The sequence below is a fragment of the Mesocricetus auratus genome, unplaced genomic scaffold (assembly GCF_017639785.1).
Source record: "Mesocricetus auratus isolate SY011 unplaced genomic scaffold, BCM_Maur_2.0 Super-Scaffold_100029, whole genome shotgun sequence".
NCBI lineage: Eukaryota > Metazoa > Chordata > Mammalia > Rodentia > Cricetidae > Mesocricetus > Mesocricetus auratus.
This window is the reverse complement of record NW_024429210.1, coordinates 7626457-7651676: the sequence shown is the minus strand read 5'-3', so window position 1 is coordinate 7651676 and position 25220 is coordinate 7626457. Positions and strand designations below refer to the sequence as shown.

The 25220-nt window shown below is 42.3% G+C and overlaps 1 protein-coding gene across 2 annotated transcripts; it reads right to left on the bottom strand.

The window, feature by feature from the left end:
* Positions 1 to 538: 538 nt before the first annotated feature.
* Positions 539 to 25209, bottom strand: Dnaaf10 (dynein axonemal assembly factor 10). Of its 2 annotated transcripts, XM_021227315.2 has the most exons (9): positions 24760 to 24873; positions 23811 to 23886; positions 18400 to 18500; positions 15687 to 15817; positions 14059 to 14160; positions 10532 to 10647; positions 9372 to 9506; positions 3657 to 3754; positions 539 to 1698 (listed from the first exon to the last, which is right to left on the bottom strand). In XM_021227315.2, the coding sequence occupies exons 2-9, from the start codon at positions 23850 to 23852 to the stop codon at positions 1491 to 1493; spliced, it is 933 nt and encodes a 310-aa protein (XP_021082974.1). In that variant the 5' UTR covers positions 23853 to 23886; positions 24760 to 24873; the 3' UTR covers positions 539 to 1490. The 2 variants fall into 2 exon arrangements, with proteins under 2 accessions (XP_021082974.1, XP_005070459.1); XM_005070402.4 differs by lacking the exon at positions 23811 to 23886 and having other exon boundaries at positions 24760 to 25209.
* Between the last annotated feature and the right edge of the window lie 11 nt (positions 25210 to 25220).

Sequence of the window (25220 nt, the reverse complement as noted above, 5' to 3'; positions counted from 1 at the left end):
GTTCCTTTTAAACTTCCATTTGCATTTGTATGTGTGCACTTGTGTCTGTGCACACGCCAGCAGTCAACGTTGAGTGTCTATCTCTTTTCACCGTATTTCCTGAGACAAGAGTCCTCAGAATTGGTGTGCATCCTTGCACAGCAAGCACTTAGCCCACCGAGCCATCTGCTATTTTGGAAATAAAGAGTTCATGAGTTTGGGGTATAAAGAATGTTGTATTCTATTCTTTTGGATGGAGGCGGGGTGGGGGGTGGGGGGGTGGGGGGTGGCACAGGTTTAATCAAAGTGTGACCAAGCCATTCCTCCTGAGGCTCAGCTTATGATGTGGGCCACGGTCAAGAACAGCGAGCCAAGGGTATGTGAGCTGCCATGTGGGTGCTGGGAGTTGAACCCAGGCCCTCTGGGAGAGCAGTCAGTGCTCTTAATCACTCAGCCATCTCTCCACACGAGCTAAGGATACGTGCTGAGAACTCAGAAAGGGGAAAACAAAGCAAACAGTGTGGCTCTCTTACTATTATTAAAAGATTCAAAGCTTCCACAGACTTAAAAAACTTGTTTATTTAAAAAATATATTTTAACAGTTTAAAAAAAAGCACTCCGATCTTTAATCGCTCATTGTTGCTTACCACAGTCAAAAACAAACCAAATCCCACTAACTCAACAGCTGTAATTGAGTAAGAAAGAGATGGTTGTAAGTCACAGTGTTTTACCAGCTACACTGCTGAAACAGTCTGCAGTCTGTCCAGTCAAAGTGTTTTCAGTACTTTACAGACCAAATTAAGTGACTCCTACAATATGGAAACACTAAAATGAAATGCAAACATACAGAGAAAATATGGAACTTTTGAAATAGAGAACAAACTAAAAATAGTTAAATAACTACTGACTTTGGTTGTTTGTAATATTTTAAAAAATTAAGCACAGGTTTTAAAAAATCTCTGAGTGTGTACATGTGTCTAAGAGTACCACTGCCCGATGCGGCCAGAAACCGGCATGAGGTGCCCCGCAGCTGGAGGCACAGCGGACTGGGAGCCCCTGATATGGATACTGAGACCCAAACCTGGGCTTTCTGTAAGGGTATCAGGCACTCTCATCACCAAGCCATCTCTTCAGTGCTGCCCCCAACTGTATTTACAAGCAGGGTCTGACTAGACTGCCCACGTTAGTCTTGATCTTATGGACTAAACTGATCCTCCTGCCTCAGCCAGTTAAGCAGCTGGGACCAAGAACAAATACCATAGCACCTGGCCAACATTTTTTAGTAGAAACGCAGGGGAAAGGAACAAAGCTGGCCCTGCTGTGCGGCACCTTCACACGCAACAGCACACCAGTCGGGCTACCAAACACCCAGAGAAGCTGGAGGCTGACTGGCTTTATGCCATCGGCTGTCATTCATCAGTCAAATCCAGTCTTCAGTGAGGCCGGAGGATGCAGACCACAGATCCAATTCCGAGTAACCCTCTGGAAAACACCAGGTTCAAAGCACTGGGTCAAATGGTCTGAAGCTTCGTAACAATCAGCACGCGCACTGTCTGGTCAAAGGAGCTACAGATGCAGAGCCCCCTTTTGTCGGGACTCCAGTCCAAACTCGAGACGGGCTGAGTGGACAAGGTCACATTCTGCAGGAGGCTGACGGAACCTGCGACTCCCATTTCTACTCCCTCGGAATCCTTCTTTGACCGATGAGTAGGGTATTCACTAGAAACAAGACCAAAGTGGTAAGAGAGCAATACTGGCATTCACTGTTTTATTTTCATATAGATGCTTCAATATCTTTTTATTTCTCAACTGATTACCGAACCAGCACTTAGACTCAAAAAATTAGTTAAAAGGAACAAAATATTCATACACACACACACCTACCTTAAATAAATATTTTCCCCCACATTTCTTAGCAAAGCTCATAGTTATTTAGTATTAAAACATAAGGGCCATCTGTGATCATGTGCTCCTTTAATCCCAGCACTAAGAGGAAGAGGCAGGTGGATCCCCACAGGCCTGAGGCCGGGTTTGTCTACATAGCAAGTTGCAAGGCAGCCAGGACTACATAATGAGACCCCCATCTTAAAAAAAAACAAGCATCATTATTGGTTATAAAATCTCTACATTATCTATGTTACCTTACAAAGTTTGAAAACTCATCTGCATTCCTCTCTAAGAATGCCTGGTAAGTGTTCGGTGAAGCCTACAGTTTGACTACACTATCAAGTCAGAGTAGTGAGTGGAAATCGAGTTTAAATGTATTTTATGAAGATGGTCACCCTAAGATAAACTCCTGAAGCCGGGAGACCCCTCTGTGGATAAAGCACTTCCTCCAGGAGCATGAAGACTGGAGTTTGGATCTCCAGAACCACGTGAAAGTACAGGCTGCCTGGTGCCACCTGTGACCTCAGCCTTTGGGAAGCAGACAGAGGTAGGGCAGTCATACCCAGGAAAAGTAGGAGCTAGCCTGGCCACAGTCAGGACATCCCAGTTCAGACCTGGTGGTGGCTTTGGGCTTCCACATGGACACACAGTGTTAATTTTAGGGGAAAGAAAACCAAGAAAACAACTTCAAATGTCTAAGTGCATACAGATCAAGCCTTATTAACATACAGTAAAAAAAACATCTAGCTGCCACTGTGCCCAGTATGGAAAACTGGTATGGGGGACTCAAGAAAACAGGCACAGCCTAGTTAATGAGACCTACAAAACCTGACCTGCGGCAAGACTGGGTTACAACCACCAAAGAAAGAAGGGCAAAGCTTCCAGGATCAAACTGTCTATCCATCCAGTATCATCCCAGAACATGCCCACTGCTTTTTACTGACAGAAAGCACAACATTTAATGAAGCAAAGATGGGTGGAGTGCATTAAACTCCATCAAAAGCAATCACAAATTCATCAGTTAATGGCTTCAGTTCTCTAACAAGTACGACCCTAGTGCAGCCCTGCACTTCAGCTTCTAAAAGTAGTTTGAAGAAGGTTTGTAAATGTGGACATCCACGCCACACTGAACACGCTTTTTGGTTTTTTCTATATAGTAGTAATCTAATCAAACTTGAATTCTGAAATATCCTTCAGTTGTGAACTTAACATTTTCTGAGTAATGCTTAGAGGCTTGTGCTGTTGCTAATAAGGTTTCCAAACTTTATTATGGTCTTTGTATGAGACCCACTGAACTAGCACCTAGTGCCCTTGGGAATCTCGGAACACACACAGGGTGATAGCTTCCTCAGTAACTCATCCTGCCTAGGTGTACAGAAAAGAAACTCCGTGCTGAGCGAGTGAGGCTTCAGCTGCAGACAATCAGGAGCCTCAGAAGCCTCAGGCTGCTTTCAGTTCTACCACACTGAAGTGGAGTCCACACTGACTTGAAACCCATGGCAATCCTGGCCCAGTCTTCTGAGAGCTACAATTTCAAATTTATGGGGGAATCCCAATTCTTCTTATGTAGCTCTCATACACAAAGACAAACATATTTACAGTGCCAGATAAGGGAGAAATTTTATTAAATGTAAAATAAATACATTAGTCAAAGAAAATATTTAGAAAGTCAGTTATATAACAACACTGAAAATGAAAATCGTACTAAAATGAATTAAATCAAATATTAAAGGAGAAATAGAAAAGTTCACAGACTCCTACGTCATACGCACAGTAACAAGAGTACTTACTACTTCCAGAGGTGAAGACTACCAGCACCTCCTGCTGTCAGAAAGAGTTCTCTGTTCTGAGGCAGGTGTCGAACTTGCCATATGGTGGATTTATGGGCCTGCACAGACAAGATACGCATGATGGTTAAAGACGAAACGGCAGCCCTGGAGGGAAGCCTTGAAAACAAAGAACTGTAACCACCTTTACTTTGGCTGTTAGAAAAGAACGTTTATGGCTGCTTTAACTGAACAGGTGGTTTTGCTGAGGAGTATAGTCTGGGTTGGTGGTAGGCCCGTGAGGGCTTTTCTGACTAAACATTTCTATTGAATCATCAGGCACTATCCTGATAGGCCTGTCTGGGTGAGTGACCCAAACCTTCTCTTTTATAGCTTCCAACACCCTTTCCTTTGTCTGTTTTCAGTGTTTTAATTATAATATGTGATGGGAGTTTCTCTTCTCATCCTCTGTTTGCTGCTCTCCAGGGTTCTTGGACCTGGAAAAGTCTATGATTTCAGCGAAAATGTGCCTTATGTACAGTATTTTTTTTTCTCCTATTCTCTTAATTCCATGAGCTGGTCTTTTCATGGTGTCCCAGAGCATCTCATGATATGTGTACACACACACATATACATACACACACATACACAGACACACAGACACACACAGAGTTTATTTATCACTGACCTTTACTGAATGAATCAATTCCTCTACCTTATCTCCCAGGCCTGATTCTCTTTCTATTTTTAACCGGATCCATTGTGTTCTGAGACTTTCCGTTGAGTTTTTAATTTGGCTTATTGAGTGTTTTATTTCCAGCATCATTTCAGTTCGGCTTTTCTTAAGCAATTCTCTTTACTGAAATATCCCCATTTGCAAACAATCCTAGACTTAAAAGATTCTAAAGACTCTACCAGAAAACTTTCAGCAAAGTAACAAGATATAACATCAACACACAAACTTCCGCAGCCTTTCAATGTCTAATAATGGTCTTGCAAAAAAGAAATGGGGGCAGGAGGAGAGAATTCTGTTCACAGGAGACATCTTAAAAAACAAAAGCCTAAGAATAAATGTGACCAAGGAGGTGAAGGACTTCTCTGGTGAAAACAAGACTTTGAAGAGGACACTAAGGATGGAAGGATTTTCCACACTCACAGACTGGCAGAACTGTTCCAGTAATGGCTATATTATGGAGGGCTACACACATTGAAAAACCTCTCCCATCAAATTTGTACTGTTCTTCTCAGAACTACAAAAAACAATCCTAAATTCAATGTAAGCACAAAAGACCTTGAGGACTCCAAGCAGAAAGAGTATGGTTGGGCATGGTGGTGCTCCCCTTTAGTCCCAACACCTGAGAGTGACAGTAAGAGGAAGAGGCAGAAGCAGCAGGATCTTTGTGAGTTCAAGGTCTACACAGTAAGCTCTAAGACAGCCAGGACTACATAGAGATACCCTCAAGCAAACAAACAAACAAACAAACAAACAAACAAACCATGAGTGATGCTAGGTATTATAGGTGCAAACTGAGCCATTCTATACCTGAGGTTCCAGGAGCTGCACAATGCTAGAAGACAATCAGACACAGAGATGGATGAAACACAACAGTGCTAACACTGATGTCAAAAGTGTGCACACACACACAGCTTCTTCAGTAAATAGATAGAAAAACATGATATGATTTCTTTAGATTCGTATCTCTCATCCTATCCAAAATCAATTAAAAATGGATCAAAGACCTTAATATAAGAACAGAAACTATGAAACTGACAATATGGGTATAAGCAAGGACTCTCTGAAAAGGACTCTAATAGCATTGACCATTTCCTCAGGAATCGACAACAGGATCACTTGTGGTTAAAAAGCCTCCACACAGCAATGGAGACCATCACAGAGTGAGGGGACAGCTTACAGAACAGGAATTAATATTTGCCAACTATGTATCAGGCAGAGGGTGAGTACTTGGACTCCACAAAGAACTATAAAACATTAATAAAGCAAAAAGTCATCCAATGGACAGAACCAACAGTCAATGTTGATAAAAGGAGAAATGTGAATGGCAACAAATCCTTGAACCGTGTTTAGCAAACTCAGCCATGAAGAAAGGCAAATTATAACTGTTTCCAGATTTCATTTCACCCCAGTCACAGAGACTATCATGAAGAAAACAAGCAATCACTTTCTGACTGGATTGAAGACCTGCTTCACCAGATGGGACTCATGCCTGGCACCATTAAAGGGACCAAAAACCTGTGGCCAGACAGGTCACAGGCCCTAGGGGAGAAGCTACTACTATTACTCTGCTAAGAGGACATAGCATTTAAGCGACTCCTAATGACTCATTGCTATACCCACAGAGCTCAGCTCTCATCAGAGAGGCTTCTTCTTGCAGTAGATGGCAATTAACACAGACTGGAACAGTGGAGTGCTCCATGCTGTCTTCAAAGCTCAGGATCTTACTATAAGGAGGCAGAAAGTCTATAGCAGCCAGGGATGGTGGATGGCTTCAGAGAAACAGTGTTTCCAGGACACAGCATGGCAGATGTACATAAAAAACCACATCAGCTATGAGAGCATGCATACACCTGCACAAAAATCCCAGCATGGGCTTAGGGGCAGGTGGGCAGGAAGTCCCACCCTATGTGAGGAGCTATTGGTATCTGATAGCTTCAAGATGAGGGCATTAGTTTTCTTTAATGATGTGGCCTCTAGTAAGGTGACCACACTCTAGGGTAGATCTCACACTCAAGAGTGGTTAGACAGCTGAGCCGTGGTGGCACACGCCTTTAATCTCAGCACTCAAGAGGCAGAGGCAGGCAGATTTCTATGAGTTTGAGGCCAGCCTGGTCTATAGAGTGAGTTCCAGGGCAGCCAGGGCAACACAGAGAAACCCTGTCTCAAATAAATAAATAAATAAGGAAGGAAGGAAGGAGGGAAGGAAGGAAGGAAGGAAGGAAGAAAGGAAGGAAGCAAAAAGAGTAGTGAGACAACATGAGCTGAGCTCAGCGGATGTTCAGATGGGGTGGGGAAAAGAAAACAGGAACAAGAGGTGGGTGGATAGGGAGATGGAGAACGTAGGAGGAGTGGGGGAGGGAAAGTGAATTATGATCGAAACTATTGTATGGAATTTTCAGTTAATAAAAACATTATTAAAAAAGAAAACAAGCCGGGCGTTGGTGGCGCACGCCTTTAATCTCAGCACTCGGGAGGCAGAGGCAGGCGGATCTCTGTGAGTTCAAGGCCAGGCTGGACCGACAACCTCCAAAACAGAGAAACCCTGTCTCGTAAAACCAAAAAAAAAAAAAAAAAAAAATACAAACAACAATGACGGCAAGGACAGGAAGAAAGAGGAACCCTTACTGCTGGTGGGAGTATAAAAATGTATAGTGGAATAGCCAGCAGAGAAGTGAACCTGGGCTCTAAGTCAACATATTACAGAGATAATTACTTTTATTACTAAACTACTCACCCAGCTGAGGAACAGAACCAGTCTACATCGACCAGTAGATGAATAGGTAAAGAAAATGAAGTACATACACACAATGGAATTTTATTTCATCACTAAAAAGACAAATACAGGATGTCTTCTTGCAAATGCAAAATCTAGGATTAAATTGGTATGTCTGTGTAGACCACGAAAGCTGGAAGTTTAGTGTGAGGGGAAGGAAGGGTTGTTAGTGAATGGTAGGAGGGGAAATGAGAGAGTGATGGAGGGCACAGGACATGAGTACAGAAGAGGGAGAACTGGATAGGAAAAAGGGACCAGACAGAGGTGAGCAAGGGCATGCACAAGCCACTGGGGGAGTGGGGTGAATAACAGCAGTGCGTAAGGATGTATGCTTCAATATGCCAAATCTACTTTGTAACATACTTTTCCCATATGAGTGGCTTTTGATTTACTTCTGTCATCATTTAACTGCGTTAACATATTCCCTATATTAAAAAACATGAAATACATTCCTTAGGAAAATAAAGACAGGCAAACAGAAAAGACTAACAGTTTATCAGGACCTCACTCACACCAGCAAATCCACTCCAGAATGCTGTTCACCTTGAGGGGCGGGGGGGGGGCCGTCATGAGGAGTGAGAGCTGATCCAGGGAGATTCCAGGAGAGGGCAACTGCTTTGTACAAGAAGTAAAGCTGCTGTATAATGAACTGAGCCATTTCACACTTCAGTGACTATTAATCTTGAGATTTAATTGTCAATTATGTGAATGTGGGGGAGGGGTTGGGAAGTCTGTGCGTGACTGCAGTACCTGAGGAGGTCAGAAGAAGACATCAGATCCCCTGGACTTGGAGTTACAAGGGGTTGGACACAGTTTGGCATGGATGCTTTGGAAGAGCAGTGAGTGTTCTTAACTGCTGAGCTATCTCTCCAGTCCTGAATGATACGTCTTGTCACTGATTTGAATATTCATTTGAGAGCATTACCATTAGCATATAAAAACACAAATGAGAAGCCCCAAGTGATTAGGTTCATACTATCCAAATGAACTTGGAGAATACTATTGTATACAGATAAGAAGTGGCTTGCAAACAAAATAATGGAACAATTTAGAAGTAGTAGACTATAAAATATACTAACTATATTCTAAAATGACAATGGCAAAATAATATTACAGTTTGTAGTTACCTTGTTAAGAATTTAGTTCATCTGACACTAGCAATTTATGTTTTATAACTATTATTAAAGATGACACAAGATCACAATCTGTGAAATCCAATAGCATCCATCCACAGTGGGGGAAGGAATCCCACAACATCCACAATGAGGGATAACAGAAAATGAATGAAATCCCAGTGCACCCAGTGTGTGTGTGTGGGGGGGGGGGGGTAGCAGGAAACAAGTGAAGACCCAGGGCATCCATAGAGGGGGAAAGAATAGGAAGCTACTTCTTATTTCCTGAATAAACTGCACATTTGAATCTTACGGAAACAACCAACCTGTAGCTGCTTTCCTTCTTATGTTTACAGGGAGAAGACCACATTCCTCATTTGTCTCTTGCAAGTGTCTGGATGCTAACATGGATTTCATGTAGCTGCTTTATTCTAAACATCGTCTCTTTTATGTGACAGGTATTTTCCCTTTATTTTTCTAATGTTGTACATGAAAAGCCTTTCCCACTAAGCTCTCTCCAGCAGAAGCCAAAGTATAAATAACAGAACATTCTTGAATATTTATTATGTCCTAACCACAGTAACCAGTGTTTTAAAGTAAGTTAACTTAATATAGCAAATCAGAATATAAATTAAAATGGGATGAAATGACATAGTAAAAATGTTATTTCTGGAAAGTACACTATTACTTATTAATTAAGTATACATTTTCTGGGCGGTGGTGGCACATGCCTTTAATCCAAGCACTTGGGAGGCAGAGGCAGGCAAATCTCCATGAGTTCAAGACCAGCCTGGTCTACAAGAGCTAGTTCCAGGACAGTCTCCAAAGCCACAGAGAAACCCTATCTCAAAAAAAACAAAACAAAACAAAAAAAAGTATATATTTTTAAGAAAACATCAGGCTGGGATTCCCTAGCCATCAGCAAGGTTTGTTAAACAACAAAATAAGACTCCTAGCTAACCAAGATAGTTATTATAATCGAGAAGTATAAAGCTGGCAACCTTGGGAAAAGTAACCTGCACAAAAACACCTAGGATCCCACAAGCACATGTCAGAGAACGCCTGGTCCGTACTAGTCTAGAGTGACCATCACCCTCTCCACAGAGTCTTTCATTTACCTTTTCTGTAACAGAAGCAAAGCCCTTGGTGGGATGCTGCGTTCTCATGTCAAAGACGTGGAACTTGCCTTCCAGAGATGTAGCTACTAACTTATTCATACTTATGTCCTTTCTGTCAAACTCCAAGCTACACACCTGAAAGTAGAAAATAAATCTGTAACTGATATGTTCTTACTTTCTTTAATTTTTTTTCCTAAAGATTTATTTATTTATTTGTGCATTGGTATGTTTTGCCTGCATGTATGTCTGTGTGAGGATGTCAGATTCCCTGGAACTGGAGTTGCAGACAGTTGTGAGCTGCCATGTGGGTGCTGGGAATTGAACCTGGGTCCTCTGGAAGAGCAGCTGGTGCTCTTAACACTGAGCCATCTCTCCAGATCCTACTTTTAAAAACTGTGTAAGGGTGTTTTGCCTGCTTTCATATACGCACAACAGGTCTGTGCCTGGTACCCAAGGAGGCGAGAAGAGAGGATCAGAATCCCTGGAAATGGAGATACAGGCAGTTCTGAGCCACCATGTGGTTCTGGGAATCAAACCCCAGTCCTCTGGAAGAGCAGTTAGTGCTCTCCAGATCTTGTTGGCTCCAGATCTTGTTAAATTATCTGAAGGCTCAAAATGACAAGACCATGTGCTTGAATAGCCACTAAACCTTTTGAATCAAAATAGCAAAGTATATTTTCTGTTGATTTGATCAACAAAATCATCTCGGGTTCCTATACTCAGTAGAAGGTCATAATGCAATGTTTTCATTATTTAGCACAGATAGGTAAGTCAAGGCTACCTTCAGAAATCAGAAAGTAACTAAATTCTTTAACAAAGGTGTACAGCTTGAGAACCAAAGCCCAAAGGCACTTGGTGAAACTTTTCCTACTCCATTTATTTGCTCATTTTGATATCCTCTGAGTGGTCCCTAAGGACCTCAGATGGGCTGTAGGCTCCACTGACTCCACAGACACTGTACAAACCCTATCTGACTATGAGATCACTTTCTTAAGACAGGATGCATGGCCGCCATTAGATTCAAGATGGTTTGGCCCCAGAAGTTTAACTTTTGTTAGAAGACTGAGAGACATGGGCTACTGAAGGGATCTGAGAACTCTGTAGTGGCTAGCGGTAGACAGTAGATACAAACAGTAGGACAGCACAGAAATGCACATTACCCCATTTTTAATGTTTGTCTCCCATCGCAGTGACATGTTTCTGAGATCAAACAGCTTGATATCCCCATTGTCATAGCCAGCACAAACAACACGTTCTTCTTGGTTGTACGCATTGCCTGGAAATCAAGGTACATTTCAGGTCTTCACAAATCCAAGAAAAAACATTACACATATAACTTGGGACAGATCTTAATTTTCTCTATATTGTTTTGGAGGCTGTCCTGGAACTTGCTCTGTAGACCAGACTGGCCTCGAACTCACAGAGATCCGCCTGCCTCTGCCTTCTCCTAAGTGCTGGGATTAAAGGTGTGTGCCACCAACACGGGCTAGGACAGATCTAAATTTTAAAAACTATACTGGGGATAATTACATTCATTAATCCTGACAGGTGATGAGGAGTATTAATTTTTAAAAAATGCTTACTTGAAATTCTATGACAAAAGTCTACTTGAAAGTGTTTATAAGATTCTAAATAGAAAGGAAACACGCTCTCTCTCAGGCTGGAGATATGGGTCAGGGCTTGTCTAGCAAAACCCTATGATCCATTACATAACTGCAAAGACAGACCAGCTATAGTTCACAGATGAAGGGCCCAGGAAGATACATGTACTTATTCTTTTTCATTCCTTGGTGGTAATGATATATGAATGCAAATACTATTTTAAAATTATTTTGCAGAATATTTTCTGGTTATTTTATCTTTGGAGGAAACTTTGTAATGAATTGGAGTGCATATTTAGTGGTGCAATGACCATATATAGAGTTTAGAATGAAGTTAATTTCAACATGCTTAGTTCCGAGATGGTTTTCCTGCATAGCTCTTACTGAATAAAAAAATGTGCCGGGCAGTGGTGGCGCACGCCTTTAATCCCAGCACTCCGGAGGCAGAGGCAGGCGGATCTCTGTGAGTTCGAGGCTGGGCTGGACCAACAGCCTCCAAAACAATACAGAGAAACCCTGTCTCGTAAAAACAAAACAAACAAACCAAAAAAAAAAAAAATGTGAGGGGAAAGTCCTTTCAGTTTGGAAGGCTATCTGAATACCTGACCCCAAAGTCTTCGATCTCAACGACCTCCAGCTTCCTACGTATAAACTACAGGCCTGCATTTCCACTGTGAGCTTTTTTTTTGATATCCCTAATTATTGCATTTTAATATTGTTTTATCATAATTAGGAAGGTATTGAACATTTCAAGGAGATAAATTACATGGCAGACATTTATTTGCACAGCCTTGGTACAGCAAATGAACTTATACAAATAAAATGCTTGGAGACAAAGCTACCCACACTTTGTTTTGTTTGAGACTGGCACATGACAGTTCTATGATTGAGAAAGTAGGAACTTAAATATACATTTATGCCATGGGACCGAATAAACACACCAAGTTCCTTGCAAAAAAACCCAAAAATAACAAAAAAAACAAAAACAAACAAACAAAAAAACCCAATCATTTTGTGGGAAAGCCTTTCTTTGACTTTGACTTTGGCAGGAAGCCAAAGAAACTTCCAGAAACATTCTTGCTGATCAATTTTGTATCTGCGATTATTATTTCCTTCACATTCAGTTTGAAACTTTTCCTGACTTGATGTATACAAATCTATTCTTTTCTTTATTAATTTATTTTTTTACATTCTAATCCCAGTTCCCCCTCCCTTCTCTTCTCCTGCTTCCCCGACTCCTCCCCCTACCTCTCCACTGTGAGCTCTCAATGGTACCAGTATCTTGCTCATGCTATGTCCCAAACTGACCTCACGGTCTTCCCTCACCACTCAGAGTGCTTGTGGAACTTTCTTTCCCTCCGTGACCAATCCCTAACATCTTGGGCAGAATCCTTTTCCTTGTTCCTCATTTTGTGGATACAGAAGTGCAAATCCTATTTGCTCAGCACCTATTGCACGAACCATTTTCATTGCTCCAAACCTTCTTGACCCGTGACCCGCCTTCCACCGTGCCTTCACCAGCCCTTACTGTCATCACCAGTGACACCTGAAAGTTCAGACCAGATCTCACTCGGTACACACACCTTTCAAGGCCGGCCACCACCTCCAGTCTACTCAAACGACTGTGGCTATGGTAACTGCAGCCAGAGCTATCGCTGTGGCTATGGTAACTGCGGCCAGAGCTATCGCTGGGGCCACTTTCTCCACCATCTCCTTCGAGGGCACCTTTGCAGTTACTCCCTATGGTGAAATTTCTCTCCCAATTTTAGCATTGGAAATCCCATGAATCCTTGGTCTAAGTTCAAAATGACTCTCCCTCTGCATGGACAGATGCCTCTTGTGATGTTCTATCACTTGTTTAATCTGTAGGAAGAATGAAGGCAGACCTTCATCACTAAGCCATATGCCTGAGGACTCAAATATGACTCAGTTTCATTACTGCAAGTCCACAGCAGTTGTTTAAAAAAATAAAAAAGGCTAAAGCCAGGCATGGAGGAGCTCATCTGTAGTTCCAGCTATTCAAAAGACTGAAGTAGGAGGATTACTGGAGTCCAGAAGTTTAAGGCCAGCCTGAACAACACAGTGAGATCTTGTCTCAAAACAACAAAACAAAATAAAAACAAACAGCACTTGAAAGGCAGGGGCAGAAAGATCTCTGCCACTTTGAGGCCAGCCTGGTCAAAAACAAAACACAAGTTTAAAACTAAATATAGAGCTGCAGTCAGCAATACATGCCTGTAATTACAGCTACCCTGGACTCTGGCCCACATCTTTTACAGTTAAAGGCAAGCACCAAAACTGACAAGATCAATATGCATTATAAGTAATAAAGGGACACAGTTACGAGACTTATAAGAAATAATTATGTAATGGCAAAACTATTTTCTAGAAAATAAATACACCATGTGAAACATAATCAGAGATTTCTTAGGTTATCATTTGCATTTGAGGCTTCGCTTACTAGTAGGTTTATACTAATAGGTTAGTAATATCAATTAAACAAAAACCTATCATAATAGTAGCAAATATTTTCAACACTCAATAATAATCTATGATTATTTTAAAACAGTGGTTCTCAAACTTTCTAATGCTGTGACCCCTTTAATATTATTCTTCATATTGTGGTAAACCTCAGCCACAAAATCATTTTCATTGCTGTTTCATAACTGTAATTTTGATACTGTTATGAATCATAATGTAAATATCTGTTTTCTCATGGTCTTAGGTGACCCCTGTGAAAGGGTCATTAGATGCACCAAAGGGATTGTGACCCCTAAGTTGAGAACTGCTGTTGTAAGAGCTTTAGTAGTATTACCCTAATGGCTCCTCAACACTATTAAGCAAAATCTATTAGCACCACCGTGTAAATACAATAACCAAGAAACATTTAATTTTGGTGACCTTCTCCAAGTCACACAATAAATAGAACAGTAACATGCAAACCCTAGCCTGAGCCTGATGTTATTAGCTGTTATGATACTTGCCAGGATAACCTCTCAGAATAATTTATAGAACAGACTACTGGAGACTACTGGGAATTTCCAAAATCACAAATTTCAAATGCAAGTATCTCTTCAGTAACTTACCAAATGCCACAGTCCAACAATCTCTCTTGTTTTCTCCTTGCGCGGGTTCCATGTTAGCAACAGGATCATCTTTTTGTCGTGGGTCCCACACCTTTACAGTTCCTGCCATGAATAGAAGGGAGTTGGCAAAGTTCAATAGTGACTGATCACATTTTCTGTTTGTATTCTTTGTACCAATGTGACATGTGCCAATATTGTAGCTGTTATAACATTTGAAAACTATTCATGTTTTTCTGACTTCCAATTGGTCAAGCTGTACTTGATACTGGCCATAACCCATATGCTACATGAGAAATGATTCCTAAATTAATAGCTACACAGAGAAAACCCCAAGAAGTGCTCCTAGGCTATCTATAAGTTATGACTGACAAGGCACAGACAAGTGTATAATTCAAACCACACCTTATTTTCTTGGTTAGCACTCAAACTCATGTATGTATTTAGAAGACTGGAAGTGTCATTTTAGTTTTATGTTTTCCTTACTGCACATATAAGCACTGGCACTTTTCTTATACCAAAGAATAAGCACTGTTACTACATTTTCGTATGGGTTTTAGAATGTCATTGCAACTGCAGGGGGAGGCAGTTCGAGGCAGAGTGACCAGCATGCATGAGGCCCGCTTCACTTGTTGGCATCAGAAGAAACACACCACTTAACTTCTATCACAAATAGTGAGGAGGGAACTATTAAATAAAACTGGCCTAAATCATATTTTAACACTCTTATGTCAACTGATATGTTAGGGTTACTGACTAGTGTCACTGACTTGAATTAACACAAATGCACGGTTAAACGCGCATCTGAGCAAGAGCAGGGATGGGCAAAAAGTCCCTGAAAGAGAAGAGAAACTGACTTCTCTCCAGGGATAGAGCTGGCCATTACAAAGGCTCTCGCCTTTGCGGAGAGAACTCCCACAAATCTGATGGAGATTACCACTCAGCTACGGGGTTTACACGAACCATTAAACTCTACAGTAAGTTTTCCACACTTGAACTAGCGAAGAATATAAAGACGATTCAGGATACAAGATTAAGACTTTTGGTTTTTGTTTTTCAAAACAGGGTTTCTCTGAGTAACTTTGGAGGCTGTCCTGGAATTCTCTCTGTAGACCAGGCTGGCCTCAAACTCATAGAGATCCAACTCTGTCTCTTGAGTGCTGGGATTAAAGGCTTTTGTTACCACCACCTATCAAAAAAATAATTTGTAACACGCCATTGCTCTTGAGTAACTATTAGAACCTGGTCTGTTGGTCACCATAGCTGAAGCCACACAGAGCTCAGGGGACAGATCACAGGACATGTCTGCAGGCAGCTAAGCCGTGGCATGGCTGCCTTTTAAAAAGAGAACAGAAAGCTGCCAACCCATAGCACATCGCCGGCTGCTTCAGAAACCTGCAGACATCCTGAGAATCTTTCCATGTCAGTTCATTTTAGGTGTTGAACTAATCCCACACAAAAATACGAAGTGCTGACTCGCCTGAAAACACACAGGCCTGGAACAAACGAAGGATGGACAATACAACTTGTTTATTGAGATGTGGATGCACAGACGGCAGACGCAGAGGAAACTCTACTTCATGGATGTTTCCATTAAACATTTGTTTAATATCTAAAATATACTGACTCACCATCCCGGCTGCCGGTCACAATTTCAGGTGCTCCTTCCCCGATTCCAAGTCCACCTATACCATCTATAGTGTTTATAATTTCCTTGTGGCCCTTTACGGAATACACTGGCATCTCTGGAGCTTCCAAATTCCTAAACAAAAAACATAGCTGCTTATCACATGTGGCCTTAAAATCAGTTCAAAATAAGATAAAACAAAAAACAATTCAAAATGGATCAAGACTTTAACCTAAGACAGAGACTCAGAAAATGCTAGAGGAAAGCATAAGTAAAACACTGGGTGATACAAACATTGGCAAGAATTCTCAGAGAAGGGCGTCCATAGCACAGGAAATAAACCCAGAAAATGGACCGATCAAGACACAAATGGAGAAAGTTATACACAATGAAAGTTTATTCAGCCATGAAGAAAAGTAAAATCATGACATTTGTAAGAAAATGGACAGAAGTTGAAGTCATTGTGTTAAGCAAAATAAGCCAGAATCAGGAAAACAAATACCATGTTCCGTCTAATACATGGAGGATATATTTTAAACTATACACACATACATATGTGTATATGTATACTTTCATATTTATGTATATTTGTATGTAGGTCATAAAACTGGAAAGTTGGTCAGTAAGTTGGCTCGGCAGATAAAGGCACTGGTCACCAAGCCTGACAACCTGCCCCGATTCCCACATCATTCAAGGATCCAGAGAAAACAGGCGCTCAGAAGCTAGCTTCTGTTTTCTCTTATGCGTATAAATGTACACACACAGACACAGACCAGACACTGACATTTAACAAAATGTGAAAAAAATCTAAAAACCAAACTTGAAAGGAGATCAGAAGGGAGGAAGAGGGCAATGGAGTACATATATTAAGAATATGGCTGGGCAGTGGTGGCGCATGCCTTTAATCCCAGCACTCGGGAGGCAGAGGCAGTGGATCTCTGTGAGTTCAAGACCAGCCTGGTCTACAGAGCTAGTTCTAGGACAGGCTCCAAAGCTACACAGAGAAACCCTGTCTCGAAAAACCAAAAAGAATGTATCTAGCCAGGTGTGTTAGGGAACACATTTAATGCCAGCACTCAGGAGGCAGAGGCACACAGATATGTCAGAGGCCAGACTGGTCTATACTGTAAGCTCAGGGCAGCCAGGGCTACACAGAGAAACCTTTTCTCCCGGCCCCCCCCCCAAAAGAAACAAACAAAAAAGCATGGACCTGTATCTGAAAGGGAGAGATCCAGCTATCAGGGAGCAGGGATACAAGGGCAGGCAGCAGGAGAAGAAAACGAGTAAGAACAAAGCATACTGTTACATATACATGAAAATGAAGAAACAAAAATCCACCACTCTACATGCTGAGCCCCCAAACCCCCAAAATAATGAAAAATAAATAAAACACAGAGGACACTGGCCTCTCTTTCCATTACTCTGAAATTCTATGACAAAGTATGTGAAATGATGACTAAATGTAAATTTAACAGCTGAGCAGTTAAGATCGAGGAGAAATTACACCAGCTTCATTTTGATATTACAATTCTAAACTAGGTAAATATGTGAATTTAACTGTAAAAGTAGCACAATCTAAGAGATAATCAAAAAGTCTTATTAGGCTGGGTGTGGTGGCCCACTTCACTAATCCCATCACTAGGAGGCAGAGGCAGGCAGATCCCATGAGTTTGAAGATGGTCTAGTCTACACAGTGAGCTCCAGTTCAGCTAGTGCTATAGGGTGAAGCCCATTACAAAAACAAACCTCGGATTAGAAATGAGATAATAAACTGGTGTAGTGGTGCACACCTTTAATCCCAGCACCTTGGAAGGTTCTGTGAGTTTGAGGCCAGCCTGATCTAGAGTTCCAGGAGATCCAAAGCTACACAAAGAAACCCTGTCTTAAAACCAACCAACCAAGCAACAAGAAGAAGAAACAAAAACACACAAGAAGCCGGGCGTTGGTGGCGCACGCCTTTAATCCCAGCACTAGGGAGGCAGAAGCAGGAGGATTTCTGTGAGTTTGAGGCCAGGCTGGTCTACAGAGCAAGTTCCAGGACAGCCTCCAAACCAATACAGAGAAAGTCTGTCTCGAAAAACCAAAACCAACCAAACACACACACACACACACACACACACACACACACACACACACACACACACACACACACACAAAGAAAAAAGAGCTAATAAAGGAATACTGTTATATGCTTAAATGTTAAAGATGTTTCTAAAAAGCAAATAAAAAAAATTTGACAGCCTCTATAATGTCATGTCTCCAGGGAAAATGGCATTAATTACTAGCCCCAAACAGCCTGTGAGCCAGTAAGAACTGGTAACACTGTTTCAGGTTCTAAAGCAAAGAGCTTTATTTTATTATTTTAAACTTTGTCCTTTAACTTTTGAGGTTACATTTAGCATCCCTCCTCCCCTGTCCTCTCCAAACCCTCCTACAGACTCCTCCTTGCTCCTTCCCAGTCATGGTGAGTTTGTTCATTGCTATCACAAGCATATACATACACACACATTCCTAAATGTAATATGAGTTCAGGATTTTAAGTGGACTTTGAATATGACGTAGAGGTATATTTATTACAACAGTCCTCATGATCTTAGTTACTTCTGTAAGAAATTAAAATATCCGAAAGACGTATTTTAAAATTAAGAGTTCTTTCAGAAGAGTAATAAGTCTATCGAAGAGAAACATCCCACTGGTGTACTGTTTCATAATCTCACCATATATGAAGATTTCCATCAAAATCTCCAGTAGCTAAGTACCTCTGCTGCAAAGACGCGGCACCAAATGTTCCACATTTAATGGGCTTAGCCTTTTCAATCTGGACAGAAAGGAGAGAGGACATTTTACTCGTGTAAGCAGTTATTCATAGCCACAAAGTCCACAGAGTTTTTCTGTTGGGGGGGGTAAATACATTACACTTAGCCAGGAGATGGTGGTGGATGCTTTTACTCCCAGTATTCAGGAGGCAGAGGCAGGCAGGTCTCTGTGAGTTCGAGGCCAGCCTTGTCTACAGAGCAAGTGCCAAGATCGGCTCCAAAGCCACACAGAGAAAAAAGGCACTTAAAACATTTTCTGATGAAAATTATTGTACTCTTTCTTTAGCCAAGTTTGTATAATTTAAAAACCACATCACTATCAAAAAGAAAAGTTTTGTTTTGAGACTGGATCTTACTACGTAACCTTGGTTGGCCTTGATCTCCGAGGTCCTAGGTCCTGGTCTCCTGACTGCCAGGATTAAAGGCATGCACCACCTCATCTAGCTGTTTTTCTTTTAGACTGGGGTGGAGTTTATTTATTTTTATGTGTATAGGTGTTCTGTCTTTATGTATGTCCATGCACATTGTGTATGCAGTGCCCTCGGAAGCTAGAAGAGGGTATTGGATCTTTGGGAACTGGAGTTACAGGTGGTTGTCATGTATGTGCTGGGAATCAAAGCCAGGCTCTCTGAAAGAGTACAGTGACCTTAACCTCTGAGCAATCTTGAGTCTGATAGTCTGGGACGTGGTCTCTCTTTGTTGGTCAAGCCATAACCAATCCAGACTGGTCTAAAATCCATGGGGTTACAGGGAAGTGAGAGGGAAGAAGATGGGCAGAGAGAGAATGATTCTGTATTGTTCTTGTCTCACTGAGACAGCCAAGTGCTGCCAACTTGAGCCCCAGCACTCCAGACATGGAAGCAGAAGGGCTGTTGAGTCTGAGGTCAGACTAGTCTAGACAGTGAACTCCAGGCCAGGTAGGTACAGAGAGACCTTGTCCTCCATAATCCTGACGATCTAACATCTCTGCTGGTGTGCAGGTAAAAAGGTCCAATATGTACTCTCAGGATAAATGTAAACACAACAGAGCCATTATTTCCTGAAGCTACAGGAACCAAAATGCCCTCATTAGTCCTACCTATAGAACCTAGTAGGTGTTCATACTTTCTGGATGAGGGCTTATGGAAGACTTTCTTAGCCCTTCAGCACCAATTCTTGGGGCAGAGAAGTCAGCGCCAGGGCGTTCTCCCCGTCCTCCCTTTCTGTCTTCTGGGGTTTCATGTGCTGTGTGTCTAAGATGGTGTCTGGTGTCATTTGCACACAATCACAAAAATAGTTCCCATATACTGAGCATATAACAACAGACATCATTCTACATGCCTTTTCCAAAAAAGAGTATCTTTTTAAAACATGTACATCATGCAAATCATTAGAGATACCAGTGTGCGTATGTGCCTGCGAGTATGTGTATGTGTGTATGTGTGTGTGTGTGTAGTGTGTGTAGGTGTGCGCATCCATGAAAAAGTCAGAGGAGGACTTCAGGTATCCAGATCTATCACTCTGCTTTATGCCTTTGAGGCAGGGTCTCTCACTGAACCTGGAGCTAAGCTAGCTGACAGCACATCGCTGTCTCTGTCCTCCATAGTACAGGAGTTACATGTGTACAGATGTGCCTGGCTTTTTATATGGCCACTACAGATTAAAACTTAGGTTCTCATGTTTGTACAACAAGCCATACATATAGTCCCAGGGACACCATTTCAAAATGAGAAGTGATGTCCCTTACTCATAATCAAGAGTAAGGCAGACTTCAAGCTCTTTTCCCTAAGGAATGCTGCCTTCAGGCCAGAATGTGATTTCAACAAACATCTCATTACACAACCCCATTCTGCAAGCCTGAGTCAATAGAAGTATCAAAAAAATAAAATAAAAGTTGTAAACCTGGAAACGTGAACAAAATGGTGGAGGAATGAATGAAAGCTAATTGCAGATTTTTCCACTTTTTTTAACCCCTCTTTATAATTTTTGCAAGATAAATACATAGTATTATGCTTCTCTCAGGGTTTCTGTTTTTGTATCAAAGAAATAGAAACTTAGGTATTACTAGTTTTTTGTTCAAGAATTAAAGTCAAAACACTTTGCTCAGAGAGGCTGAGCTCTGTTGTACCTGGACCTCAGAAACCAGTCATGTTCTTTCACGCTCAGACATTCACAGAAATCAGTCAGCAAGGGCACACAGACTCCCTTTGTGTGCTCATATACAGCACACAAAATGACTCCCCTTTCAACACTGTCCTATGCAAAGACGAGTAGAATGCAGTGGTAAATTCAATAGAATACTAATTGGTTAAAAATACAACAATGGCCGATTTGGTTAAACTTCACACAAAAATCAGCATAAGAAATTGATAAACGTATGATATCGAGCATGACCATCAATAATAGTTTACTTGGCCTAGTTTTTTATATTCTTTGCCTGAAGTGTATGTTAGCATGACTAAAGAAGTCCATGATCAATAATTGCCCCAGAGCTATTTTTGCTCTGCTGTGGGTGGGTCTACAGCAGCTTGTCAGTATTTCCTCCTCCACATCCTGGCACTACTTAATTAACATTAAAAGGTTTAGTCAGGCGAATGTTAAGCAGTGAAATCAGTAGCTCAGGCACTAAAACACCAAAACTTTACTAGCTCACTACCAACTTTCAACCAGGGCTTCATTTACAGGGCTGTCTTTGTCTATATGCTACCTGTGTGTACATTAGAAAAGCTCAAATCTCACATAAGAATGATGAAGGGGGCGGGGTGTGTGTGTGTGTGTGTGTGTGTGTGTGTGTGTGTGTGTGTGTGTGTGTGTGTGTGTGTGGCTGGCTGGCTGGCTGGCTGGCTGCGCACGCCTTTAATCCCAGCAGAGGCAGGCAGGTCTCTGTGAGTTCCAGACCAGCCTGGTCTACAAGAGCTAGTTCCAGGACAGCCTCCAAAGCCACAGAGAAACCTTGCCTTGAAAAACCAAAAAGATGAAGGGACACTTGGCTGGACACTGTTATGTGGCTCAACAAAGTGTTCAGCTAGAGAAGGAGGCCCTACCCTCTGTTTCTTTAATTTTCTGTGTATAGATATTTTGCCTGCATTTATGCCTGTGCATTAGAAGCATGACTGGTGCTGAAGGAAATGAGAAGAGACCTCAGTGCCCCTAGAATTGAAGTTACAGACAGTTGTGAGCTACGCTGGGAATCAAACCTGGGTCATCTGGAAGAGAAGCCACAGTGTGTTCAACCCCTAGATCACCTCTCCGGTCCCCTCCTCCCCTTTCTATTTAATTTTTTTTATTTTTGTTGAGACAGGATCTCACTATGCAGCCCTGGTTGTTCTAGAATTCACTATGTAGACCAGCCTGTTCTCAAACTCATAAGAGATTCTCCTACCTCTGCCTCCCAAGTACTGGTATTAATGATGTGTGCCAGACTGCCCAGGTTCCTGCTCTTCATTTGTATCCATTCTTTTAGCAATAAGATGAAGCCCAAGAGAGGAAATAGTCAACTTGTTCCTTTTACATGTATCTTGGGTGAACTGGCTTTGGAGCGAGTCTTGTAGTAATTCATCATAACAAAATGAGTATGTCTCAGGCCGGGCGTTGGTGGCGCACGCCTTTAATCCCAGCACTTGGGAGGCAGAGGCAGGCGGATCTCTGTGAGTTCGAGGCCAGCCTGGTCTACAGAGCGAGTTCCAGGACAGCCTCCAAAGCCACAGAGAAACCCTGTCTCGAAAAACAAAAAAACAAAAAAACAAAAAAACAAAAAAAAAAAAAAGAGTATGTCTCCTCCTATTGAGGTAAGTAATCTACCAGGTCCAATAGTCTCAGTTCTGGTGCTCATTAAACTCAACCAGCAGAAGTTCACATTGCTAGGGGTGGGAACAAGACATGGATATTTTAAAACCTACATAGCTCTCACTAGCAACCAAACACGGATAGAGAACTTGGACACAGGAGAGCCACTGGCCATGCATTTAACCTGCACGCTTTTCTGCTGCACCCAAACAAACACAATATTAAGTCCTGAAAGGAGCCTTGTTTCTAAGGTTTTACTTGCTTTTTAGAAGGAACTGTTCTGTTTGGGCACAGCACCTCTACAGGAGCTTCAGTAACTCATGGAATGAAGAGGATCCAAAAGAGTTGTTACTCTTGGGGTTCAGATCATGTGTGATACTCTCTTTTTTAGTCCTATCTATATTTTCTAAATGTTCTCTTATAAACACTTTTTACTTTCATTTAAAGAAAATACAATACAACTTTGCTAGACTTCTTCAAAAATTAGAAGAGAAGAACACTATTTCACTTGGAATAACTATTACTGAAATATAAATGGATCATAATTCAGGGCTGGAGAGATGGCTCAGTAGTTAAGAGCACAGACTGCTCTTCCAGGCGATCCAGGTTTAATTCACAGCATCCACGTGGTAGCTCACAACTGTCTGTAACTCCAGTTCCAGGGGACCCAACAACCATGGCAAAAGACCAATGGATATAGCAAATAAGTAACCTGTAAAAAATTTAAAAATGTATCATAACTCTCCGGAAAACAAAACACAAGTCTAGCTGAGTACTGACTGGCATTTGCTCCTAATGTTCCATTTCAGAGTTTCTGTTATGCCAATGTTTCCCATGTCCAGAGTCCTTAACCTACACCAGTATTCAAAACTCCCAAGCTCATTCACCCCCCATTCTTTTAATAAATGTGTATTGAGGGGCTGGTCCTTTTCAAACCACTAGGAGACACTGTCCTTGCTGTCCAACTTAACAATCTACAAAAATCAATCTGTTCACTTCTGGCACAGAGGGTCAGTATCATAGTAATGCAGATCCGAGAATCTGAACTGGCCGCTGGAACAGCAACAGGTGTCTGTGAGTTAAGTGGTGAACGCAAGCAAGGGAGAAAAGACCAAGCCATGCTTAGATTCTCCAAGCTGAATGTCTGGCTAAAGCATGAACAAAACTTGAAAACGGGCTCTCAGCAAAGCTCAGTGAAGAGATGGCACTTCACACGCCTCTCATGCAAGCTTATTTATCGGCTACCTGCCCTAAAGTCACCTCCTTCAAACCAACTCCTTGCATACTTACCAACCCTCAACACCTCAATGAGGCTGGTTATTTGTTTTAGTCAACCCAAATCGAAACATTTTTAAAAACTATAACTAACCATAAAACTGTTAGCCACAGCTCAGCACCACAACACATGGCCTGTAATCCCAGGCCACTGTTGGGTGCTGGCATGAGATTTATAAATTTGAGGCCAACTGGATAACACAGAGAATACCCATCTCAAAAAGAAAGAAAATGAAATGTTAATTATTTTCATCATTTTGTAATTGGCTCACCTGCAGCCTTTTATAAAACCTGTAAATCTGGTCTTGTACCATCCTCCTGAAAGTCTTTCAGTCTTGTCCTGTTTTTCTTAGAGGAAAAGGAAGACTAAAGCTGTTAAATGTCTTAAGAGACCTTGCAAAGGTCCCTACTTACCCCTCTTGTATGTGTATGATCTTTCTTAGTGGGTTTTGTGATTGTTGTTCAGGCACGGTCTCAAACAGAAATTCTGCAGTTTCTACCTCCTGGGTTCTGGGATTATAGGTGTGCACCACCACTTCCAATGTGTGTTTTTGTTTTTTTTTAAAAGATAATAAACTACCTCCCACCACTATCAAAGAGCTTTCCCACAACCTATTTCTTCTGGAAATTTCATACTCTACTCCGACTTTCCCTAGTTTCTGCTCATCCTAAATCTGTCGTTTTTACTCTCGTTGAACTGTGTGTATTAGAAAACGCATTTTGATTTACATTTATGCGTTCTTGGTTTGGCTGTTTAACTATCTCCCCAACAGAAAATTCCCTAAGACCCGTGAAATTGCCCTTCACATGCCTGGGATTGCCAGGCATTCAAGTGATATGTTCTAGAAAGAAATGGGGTACTTGGTTGTCTCCACAAACTTCGCTGTAGGTGACCCGGTGGTTCCTTGACTCTGCTGGCATGAAGCGTGCATGCATCGCCTATGTGTCCTAGCAGACCACAACAATTGCAAACAGCCTAAAGGGGCCTCGAACGCAAACGTGAAATCTCAGCTTCGCCTCCCAGAAACCTTGCAAGGGACTGAACCAAGAACGGCGGGAGTAAGCCAAGGCGCTAGTTGTCCAGTGAGACTGGGGGATGCCAACGTTTTCAATCCATAGTGTTTCTCGGTCTGCGATCTCTGGTCCTGTTGGGGCGAGGCTGCGGCGAAGCACACCCCGGGGAACACGCGCACCCTGACAGCGCTCCAGCCCTGCACCCACCTCCCGCAGCAGTTTCAGGTCCCCGCGCTGGATCTCGTACACCTGGATAACGCCGGTGCCCCGGGCGAAGTTGCCCATCGTTACGAACTTGGCACTGCAGGGCACCCACTTGCAGTCGAACACCGTGTAGTTGAGGCCTTTCTGGATGTGGACAATGACCTGAGGCTTCTCAAACGCCGACATGGTGCAGACGCGGGCGAAACGCTAACCTGGAAACCCGGCTGCAAACATCGCAGGGGCAGTTTGCCCCTCCCTGGCCGCGCTCGGCCCGGACGCTCTAGCCAGTCGGGCTTGGGTGCCTCTGACAATGCCGGGTGAGCTGCCGAGGTCGCACCCGATGCTTCTCCACACGCGGCACAAGCCGAGACCTCCTGCCCTGACCACGGCGTTTCCACAGAGACACATCAGAGGCCGAGAACGCCTCAGCTGCGAGCGCGCGGAGGCGATGGCGACCCAGACAA